Genomic DNA, 24,103 nt, shown 5'->3' with positions numbered 1-24,103 from the left:
AAGCAGAAATTGCCTTCTCCGGGGTACAGACAGCATGGGTCTCAGGGTGCAGGCCTGGGTTTTGCTCTTGCCTGTCCTATCTAGGGTGGTCCTGGGCTTGCAGGAGAGTGCTGATGGGAGCAGTGTTTTTGCCCTGTGGTCAGCTACGTCTCAGGGTTCGTGGTTATCCTCCACTAAAAGTATCGGTCAGTTCTCCAGCTGGCCTCTTTTGCTTACCCTCAAAAGCAATTTGGTTGGTTAAGAGAGAGGAGAGACTGTGAGAGCTTAATGGTCTGTCTCTGGAACCTGAGCCTGTGGCTTTGTCGTGTGGGAGAGCTCTTGCTTTCATTTTGTCTGACTTTGTCTCTTCCCTCAAATGAGAGCAGCCATGGTGGCTGTGTCAGTTTGGTGTGTCTTGTGAGAGAATTCCCCCCTGCTTGCTGCTTCCAGTGGGATTTGGTTGACCTGGGAGCAGATCCCTGCCTCAGATCTTTTTGGGTTTTGTGTGTTTTATTTTACCTTGGAAGCTATCCCACTGGCCTCCAGAGGGATGGATCACCCCATCAATGCACCCAGATATCCAGAATGTCCATTCCTTCTACCTGAGACAGACTAGGGCAAATCCTGGAGCAAGTGGCCTGATGGCATTGCTGAGGGCATCCCCTCTTATTTAACAGTCTGCATCTGCTGGTGTGTGGGCAAGGGTTTATTTTACCTGGGATCTCCAAGTGGAGAGCCAGCTCATATTAGTGGGCTGCAAATGGAGTTGGGCCCATAGAGATTGTGGTGCTTGAAGCTGGAGACCTTCCTTTGCACTTGGCCTTGATTTACATTGCAGCCCATCTACTCTCGGTACATGGAGGTGGATGGAAGGGGAGGCACTCTGCTAGAGCACGGGATGCTGTGGCTCTTGCCATAGCCTGCTGATAGCACCCGATTGTGAATAGGGTGATTTTCTGTCTGTCTTTGTGTTGTTCCAAAGCAAAAGTGGTTTATATTTGAACAGTATTAATTTATTCTTATTGAAGCCTTAAGAAATGGCACAGTGGGCCAAGCCCTGCTAGTTTTACTCATGTTTCACAGGGCTGAGGAGGGTGAGATTTGATCCTCTTTGGATGTATCTGTACTGAAAGGGTGGTTGTGGGAAAGAGAAAAGAGGCAGGGGAATTATAACACTGGAAAATAGAATCCTAGCTCTGCCCTGAACAGTTTGGCAATAAGACGCTGCAGGGCGTAAGTTATGATGCTGTAATTCACACCTCATGCGTTCTGTGGCATTCAGCCGACTGCTTCATGCCCTGCGCATGCAGTGTGAGAGATTTTGGTTCAGCTTGCCCCTGGCTGGCTCAGCCCTCAAGTGGAGATGCCTGCATGGGGATGGCTGCAGAACTTGGCTCTTCCTCCACTGCAGTATATTCCCTTTGGCAAAAAAGCTATGGCTGCTCAGGGCAGACTTTGCATCTCCGTAGTCCAGCCTGATTTTGGTGGATCCTTACCTGTAAGCAGATCCCTGGTCCTAGCAAAAAATGAAGGACATGTTAAGTACTATAGAAGCTACTATAGTACTGACTGTTGTGTCAGTACTGCTCCTGCTGGGATCACTGGGGGCAGTAAGGGTTGGTGCCTGGGAGCAGCAAGCAAGGTTTGAAGTCTGAAATGGGTCAAGGAGTTGTTGAGCACATCCATCTTTATCTCAATCTTCTGTTTCAAATCTGCTCTGTAAGAGTGACCGCTTAGGGAAAAGATTTTCAGGTCAGGTCATTATTAATGAAAGGCTTGGCAGGAGATGCATTCATCCTGCAGATCACTTCAGGGATGGAGTGCCCTTGGCTGGGACAAAAATTGGTGCTTGCTTCTCTGTGTCTCAGGATGCCTGCAGGGTGGCAGAACGTTTGTGCCCTTCAGCCAAACTGACTGTCCATCCCGTCATCCCCATCATATGCCGGAGCCTGGGGGTGAGTTGGCAAAGCAGCTGCATGTTGAGAGCTCTACTCTGAAGCTGGCAGCTGAGCCAATTCAAAGAGGAAGCATCTCTTAAAAAATGCCTGTCCTTTTCCCAGACTCCATGAGCATGAGTTCCTGCACTGCCTAATGCCACTAAATGCACGAGGTGACTCTGATCCGTGCTGTGCCCATGTGGGCTGTTAGTGCTCTGGCAGTCAGGCCTGGCCTGCTGTCAGGATGCTGTTTCATACTATTGTCTTTGCGTATCTGCTCTGTAAATTATAGTAGTGCCTTCAGCTCCTTCTTGTGTTAGCCCTTCAGAAATTGGAATTTTAAATTGCTCTGGGGCCCCATGTTACAAACTTTGAATCCTCTGAATGAGGATTGGAGTCAAATCCCCATTTTTTAAAAGGGTCTGCCATTTGGAAGTGTTCTGTTGCTAGCAGTTGGACCCAGTGGCTGTGACAGAGGCATATGGTGTTCGGAAGTCCCATCAAGTAGAGCAGCCACATTCAAGTGATGCTGTGCCCTGCAAAGATGTGGGGCTCTTTGGTGTGAGTGTGGCTGACCCAGCCAACCTGCCTTGTGGACCACCATGCACTGACAGTGCTGCATCATGGACGAGACAGAGGTCAGCATCAATTTAGGCATCTCTGTGCTGTGTAGACCTTTTCTTATGTGCATCTACCTCACCTTCAACCTTATAGACATTAGATGTCTGTCTAGCATAGGATCCTCCTACAGGCAGAGGACAAGACAGCTCCAGAGATGGATGTCTACTCTAGCCATGTACCTAGAGAAGGATCTGAGATGGGTAGCTTTGACCAGTTTGTGAGCCTGACTTTGGGATGAATAAATCTAGGACTTCTTGCCCAAATCCTGCTGAGCAGATTCCTGCTGTCTCCAGACACTGTATTGAAAGTATGTACTGCAGTTCTTGAAAGTCTGCTGTTACAGACCGTAATTTTTCTGAGCTTTTGGTGGTCACTTAAGCAGATTTAATAGAATTTCTGTCTGCTGAACATTAATAATTGCCTTTAAGTGGCTAAAAGTAGGATAATATTCAGGCTAGGTTTGTTTATTGTTCCAAGTCACTCTAAACCCTGAATTTGACAGAAACATAAATGCATGCAGTCATTTTGCTGATTCATACCTTATTACTGGTTTTGATAGAACATATAATATAGATATGGCCCTAAAAGGCTTATTTCTAAGGTGACACATGCTGACTTGCAGCCACACACTCTCCTTCCAAAAATGAGCAACTCCCAGGGCATGTGTGGCTTGTGGCTGGGTTGTGGTAGGTAAATGAGAAGGAATTAGTGTGGTCTCCATCACTGCCCTCCGTGGCAGCTCAGACAGACAGTGCTGTACCAAACAGCAGTGCACGTCTCCAAAGGAGACATGGAGTTTCTCACAGAGGGATGCTGTGTGATCCCTAGGGATGTTGTTCTCCTCTGCACCAAAAGGGTCCAGTTGAATATCTTTTCCTACCACAGGATCCCTGTATTTGCAGGTTTTAAAGGAGTGATGTTTTGAGCAGAAATGCCCATAGCGCAGTATTGCTCCAGGCTGAAGAAGCATTTCTTCTGTATCCCTGTATCCCAGCAGGACAGAGCAATGTGTGCCAATCTGCAGAACCCACAGCCCAGTGAGCTGAATTAACTCAGTCTGGAAACCAGTGAGGATGGTCTGTGTGTGGCCAGGCTGCAAGTTGCAGAGTTGAAGAGGGATGGGTTTTACACTGTCTGTGATGGTCCTGCACATGTGGGGTGGGAGAGGGTGTTCCTGCAAGCGGGAAGACAGGAAGCCAAGCGTGGGAAAAGGAGGGAAAAGGAGGATGACTGTTATAAGAGTGGGAGGGAAGGAAGGGGCAGAGACAATAGTTCAACTTAGCAAAGAGGCAGTGATTGAGGGTGCGAGGATTTGGCAGAGTATCTTCCCCAAAACGCTGAAGTTCCACAGGAAGAAGGTAATTTTGTGTTTAATTCAGTGCCGTGCCCTGATGGGAAGGAATCTGTTCTGTGCAGGACTCTTGCATCACTTTTTCTGCCTTGGCCAGAAGCACAGCAGGGAATAAGGAGGGTGCTCCATGTTTGCCTCCTCTTTGGTGTTTCACAGTGCAATTCAGGTGTTCTTTGCAAGACCACGACACAAAATCACTTTCTTCTTTTGCTTTTCTTCCCACAAGAAATACGGATTTCTACGAAGCCTTAAATCAAAAGTGAAAGATATTTTTCCAGTGACTTCAGCATTGCATCTTCCTGGAATTGTGGAAGTTTGTTCCCTTCTTTCCAAGAGTTGGTTTCACATTGTCAGGATTGTCCTGTAAAGAGCGTGCAAATACATTCAGTCTTACATATATATGGCCATGCAGTATAGTTGCATGCTTGCTGAGTGGTGTTTGTTTTGAGGATAGGTCTGGTTTACAGTCACAACTCATAGCATTTTGCAATTATAATGCAAATCCTCATCTGTCAGCATGTTATGCTGGCAGTTCTGTGATGCTTTGCTAGTTGATCTGTTTGATTTCACCTCAAGTTTTATCCTTCAGTCGTGCATGAAAAATGTGGCTGCACAAACTATAAAAGTTAGAAGAGTTTTTCAGAGTTGTTTTGTGTCAGGGGCTGTAGATCACACCTGAAGTACTGTGTGCCTCAGCTCTGGCTTTGTGAATCCGAGGGTCTCCTGGTTTACATGAACTTTTTGTTTCCCTCTACTCAGAATGAGAAGAAAACAAATTTATTCTTCTATTCTATGGCAAAATCCCAGGAGAGTTTCCATTATTTGGACTAAGAGTGTCCCAGAGCTTTGTCATTGTTCTGGAAGGGCCTGGAGGAGTTTTGCTCCCTTTCCCAGGCCCTTGCTTTGCTTTTCCAACACTGCATCTGGGGGTCATATGGAAGGTTACGAATCAAAGCCGGAAGATTTGCATGCTAATATAAACTACATGCAAGTGTTGGTGCAGAGCAGAAATCCCCAACACGAGAAGCTGAAGGGGAGGCTGGGATTTAGCAGTGCCTCTGTGTGGTTGTAACACTGACTGCACAGGGAGCTTGTGTCATTTGTGGAAGTAAGGCCACATGCCTACAGTGTGCAAAACTCTGCCCTCTGCCCCTACATAAGCCAATGTCAGCAATATCATGGTGTGCTCTGTCTTCATGTGGCCACAAGCTGTGGGTGCTCTAGCACTGTATACAAGCTCCATCGTTGGGAAAAAGCACCAGTAGAGCCCTGCTGGTACAATGCAGATGGGCCCTTGTTCTGAGAGCAGAAAGAAAGGTACTTGGAGAGATCTCACACAGGCATAAATACCTCTGTGCAAAGATGTGTGAGATTTGGTGTTGACTGAAACTTACCTGAAGGCTTTGAAATTCAAGGCTCTATTTTTTTGACTCTTCTTCTACCAAGACATTCCCTTAGTTTGGCATCCTCATGAAACACCAACCACCTGCTGGGGAGAAAGACATAAGCACTGTGTATATAGTTTAGAAATCAGGTGGCATCCAGATTTAAGAGCCATTAAGCTGAAAACTTTTCACCTTGAAGTGCAGCTGGATTATTTTGGTTTCCTTGCCATAGACAGCCTCTTTTAGACCTAGAGCAGGCTATTTGAGAAGGCCACGAGGGAGCCAGGTGTCACAGAGAATCTGTGTGTTCTTGTTTCAATTTTGTGTTTGTCACTCTACTATTCTAATGCTCTGTAGGCTTAGATGTGTTTTCTAATCATCTGTCAACTCTTAAATGGCAGAAACACAGTCCTGTGGTTATTCTGCTTCGCAAGTGTTTCCATCACAGATGGAAAGTAAATGCAGGTAGACAGAACCATTGGAAACAGAAATACAAGTCCAAGTTGTACTGGGGTCAGATGCTCTCCCTCCCTCATACATGTATGGAAGTCTAATGGGTGGATGTTGTCCAATTCCCTTGTCTGCTAATTCCTTGCAGGGAAGCTGCAAGGAGCCGGGAGGTGGTAGCAGGGAAATGACCTGTGTCTTACTAGTCCTGTTTCTTATTCTCTTTCTATAAGCTCCACTTATTGAATGTTGGAGATAAGATGGGAGCCTTGACAGGTCTTTGATGTGACCCAGGATATCAGTTTAAAAACAGAGCCCTGCTAATGCAACACAGATATTGCCTGTCTGCAAGAATTAGGCACATCATACTCTGCTCACACACCCCTAAGAATGAAGTCAAATGAAGTAAACGAACAAGCTTGGCGAGAGGCTCGGAGGTGGTTTGTAACCGAGCTGTGGAGCTCGAGCCATTCCAGTTCTGCAGCTCTCTGGTGGACTTAATGTCTCAAATTATGGGTGCAAATTCCACTTTTTACCTTCTCATGCCTCTCATACCCATGCAAATGACCATGCAAAGAAGTGTAGCAGGGAGGTTTTTCCCCTTGGCTTATTGCTCTGTTTGTGTGGGACTTTTTAGCATTTTCTTAGCAGGAAGGTACTGGAAGGCGTGAACTCAGTGCTTAAAATCCAAAGTTGGCAAATGCCAAAAGTATGAAGGGTAAAGAAGAGACCAAGTAGAAATTTGAACTGTGGGCTTTGAAACCTCATCCGTGTATAAGAAATGTGAGAGGCTGAGTACTGGCTTGCTCTCCTGTGTAAACACAATGAGCTGGATGCGTTATTCAGACACAACCCTGTTACTTGTCTGGTCCTCACCCCTCAAGCTAGGAAACCAGCAAAAACATCTAGCCAGGTGCCTCCATACTCAAATGAGCTCCTCTTCCTGTGTTCCCAGGGATGTCTGCTGGCTGGCTGGCTGGCTTGGAGCAGTTGTTTGTTATTCTCATTTGTGCTTAAATATCAGGATTTGGCAAAGAGAAATGGATTTCATCCTAGTTAATACTCCACCAGGAGGAAGGTCTGTGCCCTTATAGGATGGAGTAGCGGTGGGATTTTCTAAGCTAGAAAGGACCCAGCTAGAGTCTCAGAGTATGACTGAATTCAGAGCTGGAAATGAGTTCATTTTTCTTGTGTACAGAATAGATTTGATGTGATGTGGCTGTAAAGAGAAGTGGCATTAATCCTCTTGCGTTGCTGAGCTGAAACAAGATCCACAAAAGAAAGCAGTGAAGGAAGGAAAACTCTCCTTCCCCCCACCCTGTATGTTTAATTAGGTTGTAAATTAGCTTGCAAATCATGATGCAAACTGGAATTGCTGTGTCCTGCTTAATTTGCCAGTGTGGTGGCTGCTCACAGATGAGAACTGGCAAGCTCAGGGGCTGTCCAATTCGTTCCCTCCCAGCATACTGTAACTGTGCTTTGCTTCCAGAACTTAGGTACGTGTCCATGAGACCCATGGGCTGCTTTGGCTTTTTCTCAGTTACATTTCTCCCATTGGTAATGGAAACACGAGCTGGGCAGAGAGATGTCCATGAAACCACATGTGCTTCATGAAAAAGCCAGACGCTCCGCACCTGCGTGCAGCCTGCATCAGTGCTTGTGCTGGGGACTGCTCTAAGGCATCCTGCCGTGGCAGCAATCACCCTGCAAGAAGCTTTCCTGTTCAGGGCTGCTTGGGTTTCATGTTTCTTCTGAGCCTCATCTCTGCTTCTTAGCTCAATCTTCAAATTCCTGGTGTGAGAGCAGCTCCAGACTGGGGTTGAAAATAACTCTTCCTTGGCAATGTCCTGGCTGAGTTGTGGTCCCTTGGAGACCGTTGTGCTGAAAGGTGACATCATCTGGTGGTGGATTCACCACGGGCTCAGGGCTCAGGGTCTGACTTCATCTCTGTGGGAATTTCTCAGGTCTCACAGTGCTTTTCAGGGCCTTTTGGATGCTGTGAGCTGGGCAGGGAGCCCGTGCTGCTCTCACTGGATCCTGTGTCAAACACGATCCAAGCCAAGTGAAGGCACAGGTGATGTGTGCAGGAGGAGAGCTTACATTCTCCAAGTTTTTTCCTGGAGCACTTTTCTCTCCCTGCTGCCACTCTAGGTCTTGTATAGGGCAGGAACTGAGGACACTGGGGACCCTCACCCTGGGGAAACCCTGGCTAGTGTCTTCTGGGGTGGAAGAAGGAACCTAAAATCAAAGTACCTTCTGGAAAGTGAGCAGCTTTGTTGCCTTGACTTCATGGGTAGTGAAAGTGCTGTCTCTAGGCTGTTATCACTGCAAATCTGGGTCTGGGCCAGCAGTGATTTGTGCTCATCAGCACATCTTTGACATTAAAATGGTTATGCAAACTAAATTGGTGCAGTGCCTGTACCTTGGTAATTTAAGGCACAGAGGTATGTTGAATTCATGGAGGGCTGCTGCAGTTAGAGCTGTTAGAGCTGTGAATGCCACCAGCTAAATGAACCCGCTGAAGTTGCTGCAAGCCTTGTGGGAGTTGGGCTGACTTTGCATGGAAGCAGACCCGGGAGCCTTCACATGCTGAGCTGTGCTGGTGAAGTTTCCAGCTCACAGGTACTGATAGCATCTGAATATGGGAGGTGAGGAGTGCTCTTTCCAACTCCATCATGACCCACTGGAGGACAAACATCCAACACCTAAATATGAGACTTTGACGAAGCTGACGTTCTCCAGGATAAAAGGGACTGTCATGATGGCATCTGCATACGAATTGTACTGTAGCGTTGTTTTTTTGCATTCATAAAACCTTTATAATAGCTGGTATTTACTGTAATTACTTATTAAAGGTTAACAGCACCCTCTCTTACGTGTGCAGGGATATTTCTAGTCTCTGCTCTTCAATCTTGTCTTTGCCTATAGCTCATGTATTTCTGGATGTTCTTATGGTGGTCTCATCACACTGCTCATTTCAGGCACTTATCTTCCACTCCAGCTCATCTGGCTATAGGAAACAAAACATTAGTCTCTAAAAAGCCAATTGAAAACTTGGTCACATGGGAATAACCTGAACTCTTTTACCGCTGGGGTTTGTGTCAGCTGGACCTGGATATTTTCCATTGAAAACAAGACATTCAATGATAAAGTTGTGCCCAAGGACATTTGAGTGAATGCTTTTTGTAGTAGGAAGTCATCTCTCCTCATCGCTTGGTGTAGGCAGTAAAGGGAGAGCAATAATTTCAGTTTGCAGTAAATTTTCTGCTCTGTGATGGGTAAAATGGAAGTTTCCCAGAGCTAAACAGTAATTAGCAGCTGATAAAATCCCCCTCACATCCTGCACTTTCTTTCATGCAGCATGAATATTAAGAGCTGCTTATCGAGCTTAGTTCCTGATTAATATTCTCCAGTTTGTATAGGCCTGCTTCTTGCTTCTCTGAAGAAAGATTGATTTTCATATACATCATAGACTAAAAAATGATTGGATTTGTGAAATTAAAAGTTGAACTTTATTAGGGGCTGGAGCACCCAGTAATTTTGCAGTGAGTTGTTTGTAATTTGCACTTCAATTAGTATTTATTTTGAAGGACTTCTTTTTGTTAAGGATTTTTGAGGGGAAGCATTTGAATAGTAGCTGTGTTTGACTCCTTTAAGGCCATGATCATGGCATATACAGAAAGCAGATCTTTTTTACCTTAAGGAATTAATTATTATAGTACTTTTTAATTTGCAGTCACGATTCCAGTTTAGTGCTGTGCATGTATTGACCGTAGGAAAACACTGTATTTACAGCGTACTTGCAAGAAGAGCTTGCTCCAAGACATGTGAGATGCTTTGATTTTTGTCTTCTATCAAGAAACAGAGTGCTGAGACCTGGGACTGTTGTGGGCAGGGACCAGCTGCGTGCTGGAGCTGTGGCTTGTGTAGCTCAGTTCTAGGAAGCTGTTGGATGCCACAGAAAGCCCTCCCTTGGCCCCGCAGGCAGCGAAGCTGGGCCAGCGGGTGTTCAGGGCTTTCGAGCGTGGGACGGCTGTCCGTATTTATCTGATATTTCCTGCTGCCTCCCTGTCCCGTTGCGTTTGCATGACCTCGGGCTCCCCCGGGACTGCTTTTCCCTTTCTCCCCTGGGACATCACTGATCGCTTTCACAGTGACCCTTTTAAGATCTGAGCAAAAAAGAAAGACGAGGTAAGCTGATGTAATGTTTGCTGCTCATGGAGAGGTTATGGGTCTGACTGAGGCAGTAGAAGCGAATAATCACCAAACTCTGATCTCTGAGGGAGAGAAATATGATACCGAAGTCTTTTGAAACCTCTAGACCTTGCTTTTAAAGTGTGGCATTTTTCAGATCTTTTTCAAGCTAACGGTTATTTCCCATCATTTGAAATGGTGGCTGTCAAGAAGCAATTTGATTTACGCGAAGAAGCAAAGAAAATCAATAGCCATTTCACATTTTGCACCTGCAACCCACCAAGCACATTTTGAGCCCATTAGTTTCTTGCTTCACAGAGCTCTGGGTTATGATTAAAGGCTTTTCTCACTCCTGCTATGATCTTCCCATGAAATAAAAAGTCAGTGCATCTGCATGCTCCCCAATTCATCACTTGCTAAGCTTGAAGACACCTAAGGCTCAAAAGTATCTAATTGCTGTTTTGAATGTGCAGCAAAATCCTGGCTTGACTGAAGTCAGTGCCAGCTTCCTTCCTGCAGAGCCTGGATTTCAGAGCTGGGGTCCTTCTCCAATCCCATACCCTGTGCCAAACACATCCAGCTTCTTGACCAGAGCATGCCTTTGCACCTGGCTCTGCCCAGTCTCATATGATGGGGGTGTTGTGTCGCTTACTGCACCACTGGATGATGCTGGACTCTTAAAGCAGGACTAACTCCTGTCTGGACTAAATCCTGATCTGTCAGACTTGTAGGCTGTTAAAATTTTGGGGGATACACAGTTTTTGTGGATACTGAAGAGTAGCATGGGGAAGCCTGCAGTGCCATGAATATCAGAAAGCCTGGAGCCTGTGGCATATGTGTTTTGTTTCTAGCTTCTTGGAGAAAAAATGCATTATTAACGAAAAAATACAGCCTTTATTTGCATGTACAATATGTTTCTCCTATCCCTGTCTTGTCCCCTTTGTGAGAACCCAGGGCCAGAATTACAGTATCTGAAGTTGCTTTTGGATCCCAGTCAGCTCCCATCTGTCATGATCTGTTTTTAATTGAATGGGTTTTCCATCTGAAAGTAGCTGTTGGATGGAGAATGAGTAGAAATATTTGTGTTGTGAATTAGCTCAGAGTGAAGCTACAAACTTTTTTTTTTCCCCTTCACAACAAACACATGGAAAAATATTCTTCAGTGTAGTGTGGCTGGCCTGAAAATTGGCAACAACAGCTTCCTTCCCAGGCTCCAACTCCTCTGCCTTGTCTGCATGGACAAGGTCTTTAAAGGGGACCTGAAATCTTCATCTTACACAATCTTATCTCCCATCCATGTCACGCTTGTGTGTATGCATACTGTGGGAGGGAGGTGTATGCATACTGTGGGAGGGAGGTTGAGTGGCTCCGTTTTGCAGGAGGAATGTAAGACACAGCAGAGGTTTAACCTGGGTTTGCTGAGAGATGTCTTCTTGCCGCTAGGCTCTTCTTTGCCAGCCTTGATTGTCTCTGCTTGGTGGGAGCAGCAGATAGGTTTGATATGATAACTGAGTCAAATTCAGTCAAATTAGTCATTAGCCTCAGTGCTCTAGGAAAGTTCCCAGATCTCCTTAACAGCCTGTGCTCAGTAGGTCTGGTTCCTTAATGCCATGAAACTGGGCTGCAGTAGATGGGGAGCCTGGGGATTGAATATGGTCTAATAAGCAGAGAGGAAAGCAAGGCTGTGGGACCTCTGTGGTTGGCACCTCTCTCCTACTGGGGAAGAAGAAGAAGGAAGAAATCCCTCAGCAGTCCTTGGAAAGGCATTGTTAAGCCTGTTCTTCAACATCCCTCCAGGGGTTTTCATACAATACCCTTTATCATTAAAAGCAGAGAAGCAATTACCCTGCATCAGTGTCATGGAAGATGGGCCAGTGTCCTTGGGGAGATGAAGAGGAAGGTGATGCTTATCCATCCCCCTGTGCTAGAGACAGCTTCGCTTCTGCGTCCATGACAAAAGGGAGAGTTACTGCAGCACTGGGGCTGAGGGAGGAGGGATGCTTTCCTGTTTCTTATGTCAGATCCTTGTCTTGCTCCGTATGTGAAACCTGGAGATTGCTTTAAAGACCCGGGAGCTAGCCTAGCTGTGATTTCCATTAGACTTGCATTGTATAGTCACCAACAGTGACTTTGTCTTGTGCTTGCTGAAGTCGTGTGTATCTGTCATCAAGGCAGAAGGACCAGCATTTGCTTTGAGTGTATGAGAGTAGAATCTGGCTCATTTTTACCTTATTTTTCTTATTTTTTTTTATTCTTTTTAATGTTTTGAGGTCAAAAGGAAACACTTGTGGTTTATATATGTGTGTGTGTGTGCATGTGCATGTGCATATTTTTGTCAACTTTTTATCACAGCTTCTGGCAAAACAGTGTTTCTGTAAGATGATGTGTTTGGAGGATGGAGTGGGGCTGAACAGGGCAAATCCTGGGCTTGTTCTGGGCTTTTGTTTTTATTTCCACTGATGTAACAAAACAGTGCCACTTGTGCTGACCTGGTTTACATCACCTTCAAATCAGTCTGATAGGTGCCAAAGGTGCTGAGTGGTACGATGTGGCTCAGCCGTGGCTGTGTGCTGTGGGGTTGAGTGTTGTCACACCTGTATGGATGTGTGTAAGCAGCTGTGTTGCACAGCTGTAATCTGACAGCTCCCCAGGTGCTGAGTTCTGTTTGACTTTCCTTGTTTTACCTAGGAAGGGCCATAGGCACATCTCCATGTACAAGGAAAACCTGGAGTATGGGATAGGAGATCAGCAGCTCATAGTGAGCTGTTGCTTCAGGGGTAGAATCATTCTCTCAGCCATGCCTGCAGCAGCTCCTGGGACCCTCCAGATGGGTAGAGGTAGAGACCAGAGTGTGCTACCAGGGAGGAGCGAATGTGCCATCACTCCAAGCTTTAATCCCAGGGAGAGCAAAATCAGTGGGAGCTGGGGATGGGGACAGGTGAGAGAGCACTGGGTGCTCTCCTGAAATCTCTGCTAAAGGCTGCAACAGGGCAACAGCTTTAATTCAGTCTAGTGCTGCACCCAGGGCTATTTTCCTCGTTGTGAGCACCAGTGAGACGTGGAATTAACCTAAGCTGACTTCAGCCTTTGTATGTATCCTGTGTTTCATGGCCCACGTTGACTTGTGTTTTCTTTTCCCTGAACAGGTCTATATCATCAACGTAACATGGTCTGACCTGACTTCCCAGATCATCTATCGGAGATACAGCAAGTTCTTTGACCTGCAGGTAAGTCTGTCTTGTCTAACATAAAATATTACTTCCACTCCCTTCTAGTCGCATTTCCAGCTGGGTTAATAGTGCCTTTAAATAAAGCTTTGTGTGTGTTTGGTCTGTTACATGTCATGATCTTGAAACTTTTCAGACTCTGTCCTTGTAGGGTGTAAGATAAGTGGGTGGTATGCTCACAGCAAGTAACTTGCACTGTAAAGACATTTAAAGCTGACATTTTCATGAATGGTTCCCATTGAAGAGGGGATCTAATTTTAAATACTTCAAATGCACTTAGAACAGAAAGAGCAGAAAGAGAGCTACATTCTGGGCCCCCAGAAACTACTTCCCCAAATCACTGAGAACAGCAGAGCTTTTGCACACTCCCACAGCAGTTTGGTAATGGAGATGGTAGTGGAAACCTTCCAGACTCTCCTCCTAATTGTCTACCCAGTCAGCTGGTGTCCTGGCTCCTGCTGTTTTGTACAGCTCCTTTGCTGTATCCTGTGCCTGTATATTTAGATTTCATAGAAAGCTTTCTTGCTGGATAGCTGCTGACCAAAGTCTGAAGCCAGGAAATAGGAAAAGTCCAGATTACAAAGTTTCAGAGTGAGCATCTTCATTTCTGGTCCTGCTTCCAGGCACCTGCATGGGTATGGAGAGCTTTCTGGCTCAGGACTATTTAGCAATAATCCATGTCCATTGATACCTTTGTATCATCATACCTCTGTAGGCAGAAAAGCTGTAATTGTCTGGGCTGAAAGCAAAAGCTGCGGTTTGTCAGACTCCTGAACTTTGGGGGGAATGTTGACTTTGGGCTGCAGATGGTGTTTGGAGCTGGGCTGTGGTTAAGTATCAAGTGAGTCCTCACAGCCAATGTTAAGGATGTACACAGCTGACCGAGCTGTGTCTTGGGAAATAGCATTAAGCCTTTTTGCCATGATAAATTAGGGAAGAAAGAGTTCTTCCCTTGGATAGCTGATCTGAGATATCTTTAAGAGTCTTACTTTCACCATTGCTCTCCTTTATGTGCCATTTCTGATACTTGGACATCTGAAGTCTCTAGCCTGTTCTGCAATCTGTATCGGTTATGGCCTCCTGGCTTTTCTGGTAGGAAACAGGACCATTTCTGTGGCCAGTCCTGATTTCTGTGTTTGCTGTGTGGCTGGAAGACAAAGGAGAGATGCTTCTCTTATACCCCTCTCCACTTCTTACTGGGCTGAAGTGCCAGGCTTGCCAGTCCTACCCCTGTGTAGACTAAATCAGTGTCTAATGTACCTGCTAAAGATGCACAGCTCTGTAATCACACACAGTTGTTGTCAGCATGCAGATTGTGGCCAGAGCTGTTTCTTTCTCTCTTCTTTTAATTTTTGCCCCAGTTCTGTTTTCATGTATATGTTCTTCTGGGTCTCCTGGCCTTTCCTGGTAGGTTTGAAAAGTTCCCATCAAGCACGGAGTTATCAATGGGGTTAGTGTGTTGGACAGGAAATGATGTCTCAATCAGGGAGTGAGTCCTGAAAGGTCCCATTGATAAGTGCGAGGGGGCCTAGCGCCAGTGGAAAACTCTCGCTTGCACAACGCTTCTCCCCCCACGAGAAAATACGACAAGAAAGTAACAAAATTCCCTTTCTTAACCCTTTTCTCTCCCAGGAATCTCTGTCAGGGCCACCACTGCATTAGCAGTGACGGCTCTCTGCAATAACCTCTTTAGCTCTTGCAGCATTAGGTGCACAGTTAGTGAAACTGAGGTCTTCACCTGGGGTTTCTATGGCCTTGTCATGTCTCTGTAAGCATCTTGCTGTGGCAATCTGTGCCTCAGTTTCTCAGCTGTAAGATGGGGACAAGGTCCTGTGTGTATATGGAGCAAATTTCATCCATATAAGGGATGATCTGTACTTTAAAGATTCTTTGGTGTAACCTAGCACTGGTTGGACCTGGGTTTTGCGACCTGATACGATGCATGGTAACATGGCCTTAGCATAATCAATCTACTTTGGTAGTGTCCCTGCTTATCATTATGTGTCCCTTGAAGCAGAAAATCAAGCAAATACTCAGTGAGTGATGCTCAGCCAATTCACAGGCACCACTCTTGTCCAGAACAGCTGGAGTCTGCAGGTCCCTGCCAGCTCCACTCATCCCACTGTGCCCATGACTGAGGGGCACTTCAGGGCTTCCAAAGCCTGCACGTGTCTTATTTGCTTTTGACTTGAAGTGGAGGAACAAGGATGGACTTGAAATGACTTAATCAGGGCTGCAGTGCCTGGTGTTGATAGTGACACTGGATAGGACCCACGGGGAAACACGGGGGGAGGCTGCCCTAATTGCCCAGAGGCAGCTGGGGAGGAATACAGATAATTAATTTCACTACTGCAATTTCATGTTTCTTTAAAAGAGAGCCCACCCTGCCCCAAACGTTTCTGTCTGTGGGAAGTGGCTCAGTGGTTTTGAGAGCCCTTCCATTACAAGATACTGGGGTTTCTGAAACACTTCCTAGCAAATCCTCTTAGGCACTGCAGTCAGTAAGAGGCTGCTCTGTCCTAAGGATTCAAATCCCAGAAGTGTTTGGTTGTGCTGTTTCAGCAGTACACACACTTGAATTGGGAGTGAGGTTGCTTTCAAGATGAGTAATGGGCAGCGAGACTAGACATACCGTGGGGTTTCGAAGCTGGAGTTTGCCCCACAAAGGCATGAGAAGTACAGCAAACAGAACCCAATGCAACAAGCCTAGGCTTAGTGCCAGCCCTGTGCTGCTTCAGTGAGGGTTAGAGATCTGAAAGTACGGGCTTAACTTAAATCAGGGTGCTGCTGCATCATTTAGTTGTGCAACCAAGTCACGTCTGCTGCTGCGCATGGGTCAAATGATGGCAGCAGAATAGACGTGGGTGCCAGTGTCTCAGTAAATAGGATTGAAAGAATTGAATTAACTCTGCATAGATTAAAGCACTACGATAAATTGCTTGTCAAGTCCACTTATCTGTTGTCTGTCAGACTGGGGAGGCATTTGCACCTGAGCACCACATGGGGTCAAAGCCATCTCCTAATGTAATACTTTAAGTGCTGCTTTCTCATGCACTTGCCCACAGTGCAGAACGGGGGAGTATGAGGAGCCCATCACTAGGAGAGCAATGTGAGCATCATCTGTGGGTACTGCTGACCCTCATGACAGGCTGGTGGCCCAGTGAGGCACATTTCCTGGATGCCATTTGAGGTCTTCCGTCATCGCTGATTGTTTTACTGGTGGTGGCAGCAGAATCCTGTTCTGAGCTGACAGTTCAGCAGTGCTACTGTTGTCCCAAAAGGAGCTGAGAAAGGACACATTGGGATAGCAGGGATAACTCCTGGTGTTTCCATTCTGCAGTAAAAGGCATCTACAGATGTAAGGCCCGTATTTTTCTTTCTGGAAAGTGCCTTTGGAGGCCCTTAACCCTTTTCTCCCCCAGGAATATCTGGATTCACAGTTGAGCATGTGTGTAAGGTGGAGAAGGGTGGGGATGCAGCCAGCTTACCCTCCCAGTGGCTATGATGGGCTGGAAATTGCAGTTGGCAGGTGTGAAGGGTGGCTCTTTCCCCACTCCCTTCCACTTGCTCAGTTTCCACAAGCTCACTTGGGCTTTTACAGGTACTATGAGCCCAGCTGGTTGTTGCCCCTCGCTGCTGAAAAGCCCTCTCCCCAGCAAAGTGAACAGGGAAAATGGCCAAGGGTCAGTGCCTGGTGTCTTAGTTTGAATCACCAGTGGCTCATCTTCTGCATTTTATGCAGCAACTCCAAACGTTCTGGTCGAGTTTCATGCCTGTGTTATCTGGTGCCTGGAGTCAGAGTATGAATAGGACCACAGCCTTGACAAAGGGACCAAACCCTACGCTCCGATGCCAGCTCCTCCATTGCTCCCATGAGGATGGCTGGGTCTCTGTGTGTGGAGCTGTAGGAGGATCCTTTCTCAAAACAGCAAAGTACAGCTTTCTCCAAGGCAAAACACAGCAGCTGGCTGTAGCGGCGTGCCATAATCCCACGTTGTGTTTCTGACTGCATGAGAGGCAAACGACGTCCCCGCTGGAGCCACGGCAGGAATGTTAGGTAGGCAGATCCCCGTCTCTGTGCACAATGACCCACACAGACATTTTGGCTGCCAGGAGACATCTGAAATGTCACCATTTTGAAAAGGCAATAAACAATGCTCTGTTCACGCGTTTGCTTTGCGTATCGGTTAGCAAAAAGCTGTCTGCTGCTGTGGTGTGCTGATCTAAGCAGGTTTTCTTCAAAGTGGGACAGAAAGAGGAGCTCACTAGCAGCCAATTAGAACATGAAAAATAAAGAATATCAAGAATTTTATTAGGGAGTCGAAAGAGATGTAAGTTGTTTTCAGGCGGACGATAAAACATCAAGAGCTTCATTTGTTATTGCTAGGGTCATCCTGATTGTTTACAGTGCTGTAATGGAGTAACTGAGCATTGAAGGGGATATTAAACAAAAGTGGTGCTTTAAAGAACAGGAATTGCAGTCTGTATCGCTGCTTTTCTTGGTCAGACTGGGAATCGTCTGAATGCTGCTGCTATTGATCATTCTTCTGTTGCATCCACCTCTGTACAAACATCCCTTTCTCTGTTATCCCAAGCTGTATCAAGTATTGTAATGTCCACTCTCATTTGCAGTCAGGTGGTTGTAACTGCCTCATGCCTGAGCACCCTGTATTTCATTGGGTTGCTATGATTTGAGAAACAGGACCTTGGTGGCTTGAGGATGCAGGCTTTCTGGGGCAGAGCAGAGGGGGAATCAGTGCAGGGTGCTTGCAGAGTAGGTATGTGATGTGGTTCTGATGGAGTGATGCAATTCTTAGGGACTGTAGTGATAGAACAGGGGGTAATGGGTCCCCTTGAACAGGGGAGATTTAGATTAGATCTAAGGAAGAAATTCTTTACAGTGAGGGTGGTGAGGCGCTGGAACAGGTTGCTCAAGGAAGCTGTGGGAGCTCCATCCCTGGCAATGTTCAAGGCCAGGCTGGATGGGGCTTTGAGCAACCTGGTCTATTGGAAGGTGTCCCTGTCCATGGCAGGGGGGCTGGAACTGGATGGTCTTAAGCTCCTTTACAACCCAAACCATTCTATGATTCTATGACTTGTGTATATTCACTCCATTAGTTAATTTTGGTTAGATACCCAAGTGGAGACTGTAGTCCTAAACCTGGTAGTCCAGTGCAGTCTGACTCAGAAATGACTGTTTTTGTAGGACCTATATTATTTCATGTTGTAAGGCCCTTGCTTTTAGCTCCGCAGGAGCAGTGAATAGACAAGCTCAAGCATGTGCTACCTTTATCAGTGGTGAAGAGTTAGGTAAGAATGCAACGGGACAAGTGTCCTGCATTTGCAAATGCTAACCCCTAACCCTCAACCTCATAGGCCTTTATAGGCAGGTGAGTAGAGTCACTGCCTGGTCTCCTCAGCCATCCACAGCAGTGGGGTCACTGCATTGCATGATGCTTTCTTCATAGGTGCTGCCCCACATGTAATTCCTGGCACTGTGGGAAGGGAAGGAGGGCTGTTGATGTGGCTCCGGGCGTGATGCAGCTTGCCCCTCTTGCAGCGTGGGAGGTTTGTGTTAAAAGATTCTCAGCCTCTGATGGGCACAGGGAGTGTTTCTGTTGGGCTACGTGAGGGTGCGTATGGAAACAGGCAGGAAAGCTGGAGGAGAAGGTGGGGTTGAGTAGGGTAGGGGAAGAGGTGGGGAGGAGCAGCATGACGGAGGGTTGTTGCATCAAGCTGTGGTGCAAGTGCACAGTGAAAAGGGGGAGAAAGGGAAGAAGGGAAGATTTTACTTACTGGCGTTGCTCCCACTGGGCTGTGTTGACAGCAGGGGATCTGGTCTGCAGTCAAAGCACGTGCTTCCCTCTGCTCTGGGCTGTGCGGGCCTTGGGCAGGATGCTCTGGGTTGCAAAGATCAAATTTCTCCTGCTCCCTTTCCCTCAGTGTGTGATGCTGAGCCTCAGCATCCTGGCCCAGCTGTGGACATTGACAGTGGCTGTGAAATCCTTCTCCAAACTGGGGACCTGGCTCCATATCTGACCTGTGAGGCTCAACCCCAGGGCTTGGCTTCAGGGCAGTCCCTGGTAGTCACAGGACTGGAGGGATGGAGTTACTCCAGCAGTTGAGATGTAGGCTTTGGTTTGAAAACAGCTTCCTTAAGAGCAAGAGTGAAACTGAAACAAGCCTGGGAAAATTCAGAGGAAATCTTAACATGGCTCTGTCAACATGTCTGTTCCCAAAGGTCAGCACCGGGTCCTTGGGGAGAAATGGCACGTCCTTTCTACTGAGTAAACAGGGCCACTTGTCTGCTGCTGCTATCCCAGGCTGTGATCCCAGCGTGCGGAGAGGCCACAGTGGCAAGGCTTGCAGGTGATGCAGGAGAAGAGGATTCTAGGAGGAGCCCTGAGCCAGCTGTGAGGGCTGACCATGCCTCCCATGTCTCCAGCTGTGCTGGAGCGCCCTGTGCTTGCAAGCCTTGGCATGCAGGGTGCCTGCCCTCAGAAAAACAGCCCAGCAGCAAGCTTGCCAGTAATAGGGCTTGCTGGGGGAGCTGAGATGCCCCTGGGGGGGGGGGGGAATGAAAAACTGATACGGTCATTGAGCTGAGAATGGTTTTGTCAGCTGATTTAAAGGCTATTTGGATACTGTTTGTCCTTCTAGGCTTCAGTTAGTGCCTTAGGACACCAGCTGGCTTGGGGGAGTATCTTTGTCTTCCGTGAATAAATGGAATTGTTTATAATTCTTATTTCCATCATTTTTGAAATCTTTGCTTGGCAAAACAATCTGTTCAGCTTCCAGTGTTTGTTTCTAAAAGACTTTACACATCAGACAAAGATGAAGGCTGTGATGGGGAAATTGCAAAGTGCCTGCCAAGCTACAATAGAGCCCACATTCAATGAATGTGGCAAATAAACTGCAGTTGAGAAAATGACCCAGCCTTTGGAAACCCTCCCCTTCTTACTTCTGCACTTGGGTGCTGTTGAGGTTGGAAGGGACCTTAAAGATCATCTAGTTCCAATCCCCTGCCATGTTCTAGATGTTTTGGGGCTAGTGAGGTTTTGGGGCTCTGGTTGGGTGGTTGTCCTGACTCTACTGTGAACAGGAATCTCTGGAAGCAGCATCTTTGAGGATTGTGTCCTCCTCTGTTCCTTTGCTGCCACAAACCATGAGCATGGACCCCACCATGGCATCAGTGACAGAGACGAATGCTGTCTGTTGTCATTGCACCACATAGATATTCTTCTGTACAATGCTGATATTCTCCTGAATGTCAACAAGTCCCTGCTATTCATGTCCTGTATGTGGAATCAGTAGTATTGAAAAGTTTCATCACACCATCAAGAAGCTTTCACCAGGTCTGACCCAGGTTAAATGCTTATTCAATTCTAAGCTCTTAAAGGAGCATAGCATTAAGTGGCAGGCTGCTGTAAAGATGAGTTTTCTTCTCCATCCTTGTGATCTCCTCATGTGCTGTGCTGCGCTGCACTGCAACAATCTGAGCTGCTCTAAAGGGGCTACACAGTTAATGATCTGCTCTGACTGCTGAAGGGAATTCACTGTCTCTGCTGACTTCCTGCCTTTTGCAGCCCCTGAGCAGAAGTTCAACACTGGTAGATCTCTGTTAGCATTGAATTTATAACTGTTCTTTAGGCAGGCTCCTCATCCTAGAAGTAAAACAAAGTTTAAGTAAGCTATGGGCTGTATATGTAGTTAGACAAATGGGTGGCTTTTGGTTTTGTTTGGTTTTGTTTGTTTGTTTGTTTTTTCTTTTTGGAAGCATCACAAAGACACAAAGAGGTTGTTGACTTCTTTATTGCATCCTTTTAACTGTACAGGGTCTTCTACTGCTATTCCTCCACCTTCTTAGGAGGTTTCTTCCTTATTCCATATTCACTGATGGCATTTTTGGACTGAAAAATTCTCTGTGGATATTATTTGGAAGCTATAAACAAGTTGCTTTACCTGCTTTTTGCATGCATGCATTTTTGATGAATTATCTAGGAAGAGTTTAACTTGGGTGGGTTTGTCCAACCCAAGAATCTCAAGGGAGTGCTGCAGAGCTGTACTGTACAGCACATTTCTCAGTGGGTGAATTCACATTGCCTGGAGTAAGAACCTGAGTTTTAAAGGCTTAAAGCCACTCCTCTGTGGAACAGGAAGGTTAGATAATATTGTAGTATCAGATACTCTGCATCCACCACTTGAACTACACAAGCCTGCTACCTGCAAAGATCCTTCAGGGATCCTTGAGGTATATCAGACTCCATTTATGGGCCTCTAGTAAGCACAGAAAGCAGTGGCATTGGTCAAAAGGGTTATTTACTGTGAATTATTCCCTTTCTTTCTAGAGCTTTGGTTTGTATAAGTTGTTCTTGTTATCAGTACCTGTCACTGACACTGATGCTGTCCACAGTGGGGACCCTGCAATGTGGGAAAGGCTCTCCTGGATACAGCCACAAAGAGGAAAAGGAACAAGTTCTCCCAAAAGAACCAAATCGATTTACCTCACATCAGATGAGGAGGGTTCAGACCTGTTTTCATAGCTGTTGGGTGCTTTTCATGTTAAAGATCAAATGCATCAGGAACATGAGTCCGTGCAAGGATGTGGTGCTAATGGAAGTGTAAAAATGCCTGAAATTTCCAAGAATTCTGAACCATGATGGAAAATTTTGGTTGGGCCCAGGTCTTCTGGTTTTGTGCCTGAATGGTATCTCATAGAGGGGATTATGCAGAAACATGGTAAAACTGGGCTGTCTTGAGCACAGCATGTCAAGGATCAATATATTATACCTCCTGCGTTATCCCTCCTCCATCTCCATTATTCTGGTGTTGGAAGGTCTTGCCATAGCCCGTTAGGTCTCCTTAGCAGGATTTAAAGCTCAGCCTTGGGAGGAGCCCACTTGTTTGTTAACCTTGTTCCAGGTTTTGTTTGCTGGAACAATAAAACACAGGAGGGCAGCTATGCTGTGGGACTGGCCCCAGCTAAAGCTACTGCACTGGGGCTGCTCTCGCACAGCAGTGAATTCTCCAAGTGCCGCTTTATTGGCGTATTTCCTCTTTTAGCAGAGATCAAGATCAGCCTTTTTATATTCTTCTGGAATATCTGTGTGAAAATCACATTCCTCGGCAGGATTGTTTCGTGGCCTTTCTTCCCCAAAGCACCCAAGCCCTGAAAGTTCAGTCGTGACAGTTCCACCCCCTCCACCGTTTCGCCGCTCTCTCCTAATCGCACTCAGCTTTCAATTATTTATACTGCCGGAAAAGCGCACGGAGTTCGCACCCCCAGCCCTGGAACACAATTCCACTTTTGTGCCGGGAATACAATCCTTCACTTTCATTAAGTGTGCGGAGACTGAGATGAGAAGTGCCTGTTGTGCTCGCATCCCTTGGCCCGCGATGAGAGGAGTTGGTTGTTTTCACAAACGTCCTAAATAGCCCTGCAAGGGTTATGGGGAGTTTATTTACATTATTGCACATGAGTGCAAATAGAAAATTGCCCAGCCATAATGGAAAGGTTATGCAGGGCTCTGTCAGGGCTCTTTTCCCTGCCACCTCACCCCTCCCGGCTTTCTGCTCCTACAGGCTCAGATGTGGGAAGGCTGTGTTTGGAAGGAGCCATAGCTCTTAGTCCTGTTACACCAGGGTTGGCTTACAGGACACACAAAAGCATCAACTGGCATTTCTTCTGCTGTGGACTGTGTATAGTCATGCCTGCCATAGGAAAGGCTCCTGATCAGGCTCACACCAGCCTGATTTATCAGTATTGGGTTCTATTTGCTTCTTCCCCTTAGCACCTGAATAACTTACCTTCTTTGCAGAAGCAGTGTAGAGTGTGAAGATGGGAGTTTGTTTTCTGCCTTATTCGGACTTGGGGGTGCTGGTTGATGAGAAAATGAACATGAGCCCGCAGTGTGCGCTTGCAGCCCAGAAAGCCAACCGTATCCTGGGCTCCATCAAAAGGAGCGTGACCAGCAGGTCGAAGGAGGTGATCCTGCCCCTCTACTCTGCTCTCGTGAGACCTCACCTGGAGTATTGTGTGCAGTTCTGGTGTCCTCAACATTGTCCTGGGTTCAGCAGTAGTAGTCATGTTTCTCCTTCTTGGTAGCTGGTGCAGTGCAGTGTTTTGACTTTCGGCCTGGGAACAGAACTGATAGCGATGTTTTGGCTTGGCCAAGGACTTTGTGAGCCTCATGCTCTGCCAGGGAGGAGGGGAAGCCAGGAGGAAGCAGAGACAGGATACCTGACCCAAACTGACCAAAGAGGTATTCCATACCACAGCACGTCATGCCCAGGATGTTACTGGGAGTTAGCCGGAAGGGCTGGGAGACTGCAGGGTTGGAGGAGGTATCGGTTGGAGCTTGGTCGGGCTGGGGGGGGCGAGTTATCGGTCAGCTGGTGCTGAGGTGTTGTATTCTCTTCCCTTGTTATTTCCTTTATCATTATTATCATTGGTGGTAGCAGTAGTGATCTGTGTTATACCTTAGTTACTAAACTGTTCTTATCTCAACCCGTGGGAATTGCATTCTTTTCGATTCTCCTCTCCGTCCCTCCGGGAGCAGGGGGAGGGCAAGAAAGGGGGGGAAGTGAGCGAACGAATTACCTGACTGGGTTTAAACCACGACAGTTCTTCTTGGCGCCCAACGTGGGGCCCAAAGGGTTGAGATAACGACAGATTTGACTGGATTAAATAGTCACTCATCACAATGACGATTTATTGGCTCTCAGAGTTGTTCTTGTTGATCTCACAGCTTCAGACCGTTGTAACTTACTTAGAGCCGGTATTTGCTGTGTTAGTGTTTATCAAGTGTGGGGCCTGGGCTAAGGTTCTTGTCTCACTGTGCTTTATGGCAATGGCTTGTAATACAGGCGGGCTCCAGCAGCAGGGCGGGACGGACGTGGCCGTGGACTTGTACCTGGCCGTCCGGCTGCTCTTCACCGTCCTGGCCCTCGCCCTACTCTCCA

General features: G+C 46.8%; 1 protein-coding gene across 3 annotated transcripts in view; it reads left to right on the top strand.

The window, feature by feature from the left end:
• Positions 1 to 24,103, top strand: part of SH3PXD2A (SH3 and PX domains 2A) — a 252,489-nt gene that overhangs the window by 30,035 nt on the left and 198,351 nt on the right. For all 3 annotated transcript variants that reach the window (XM_057421098.1, XM_057421099.1, XM_057421097.1), the window contains exon 2: positions 13,061 to 13,141. In XM_057421098.1, coding sequence (XP_057277081.1) covers positions 13,061 to 13,141 — 81 coding nt within the window. The remainder of the gene's footprint in view (positions 1 to 13,060; positions 13,142 to 24,103) is intronic.

The sequence above is a fragment of the Pezoporus wallicus genome, unplaced genomic scaffold (assembly GCF_028554395.1).
Source record: "Pezoporus wallicus isolate ANWC-B61680 ecotype Strahan unplaced genomic scaffold, APGP_CSIRO_Pwel_v1 contig_3365, whole genome shotgun sequence".
Lineage (NCBI taxonomy): Eukaryota > Metazoa > Chordata > Aves > Psittaciformes > Psittacidae > Pezoporus > Pezoporus wallicus.
This window is presented reverse-complemented; position numbering and strand designations above follow the sequence as displayed.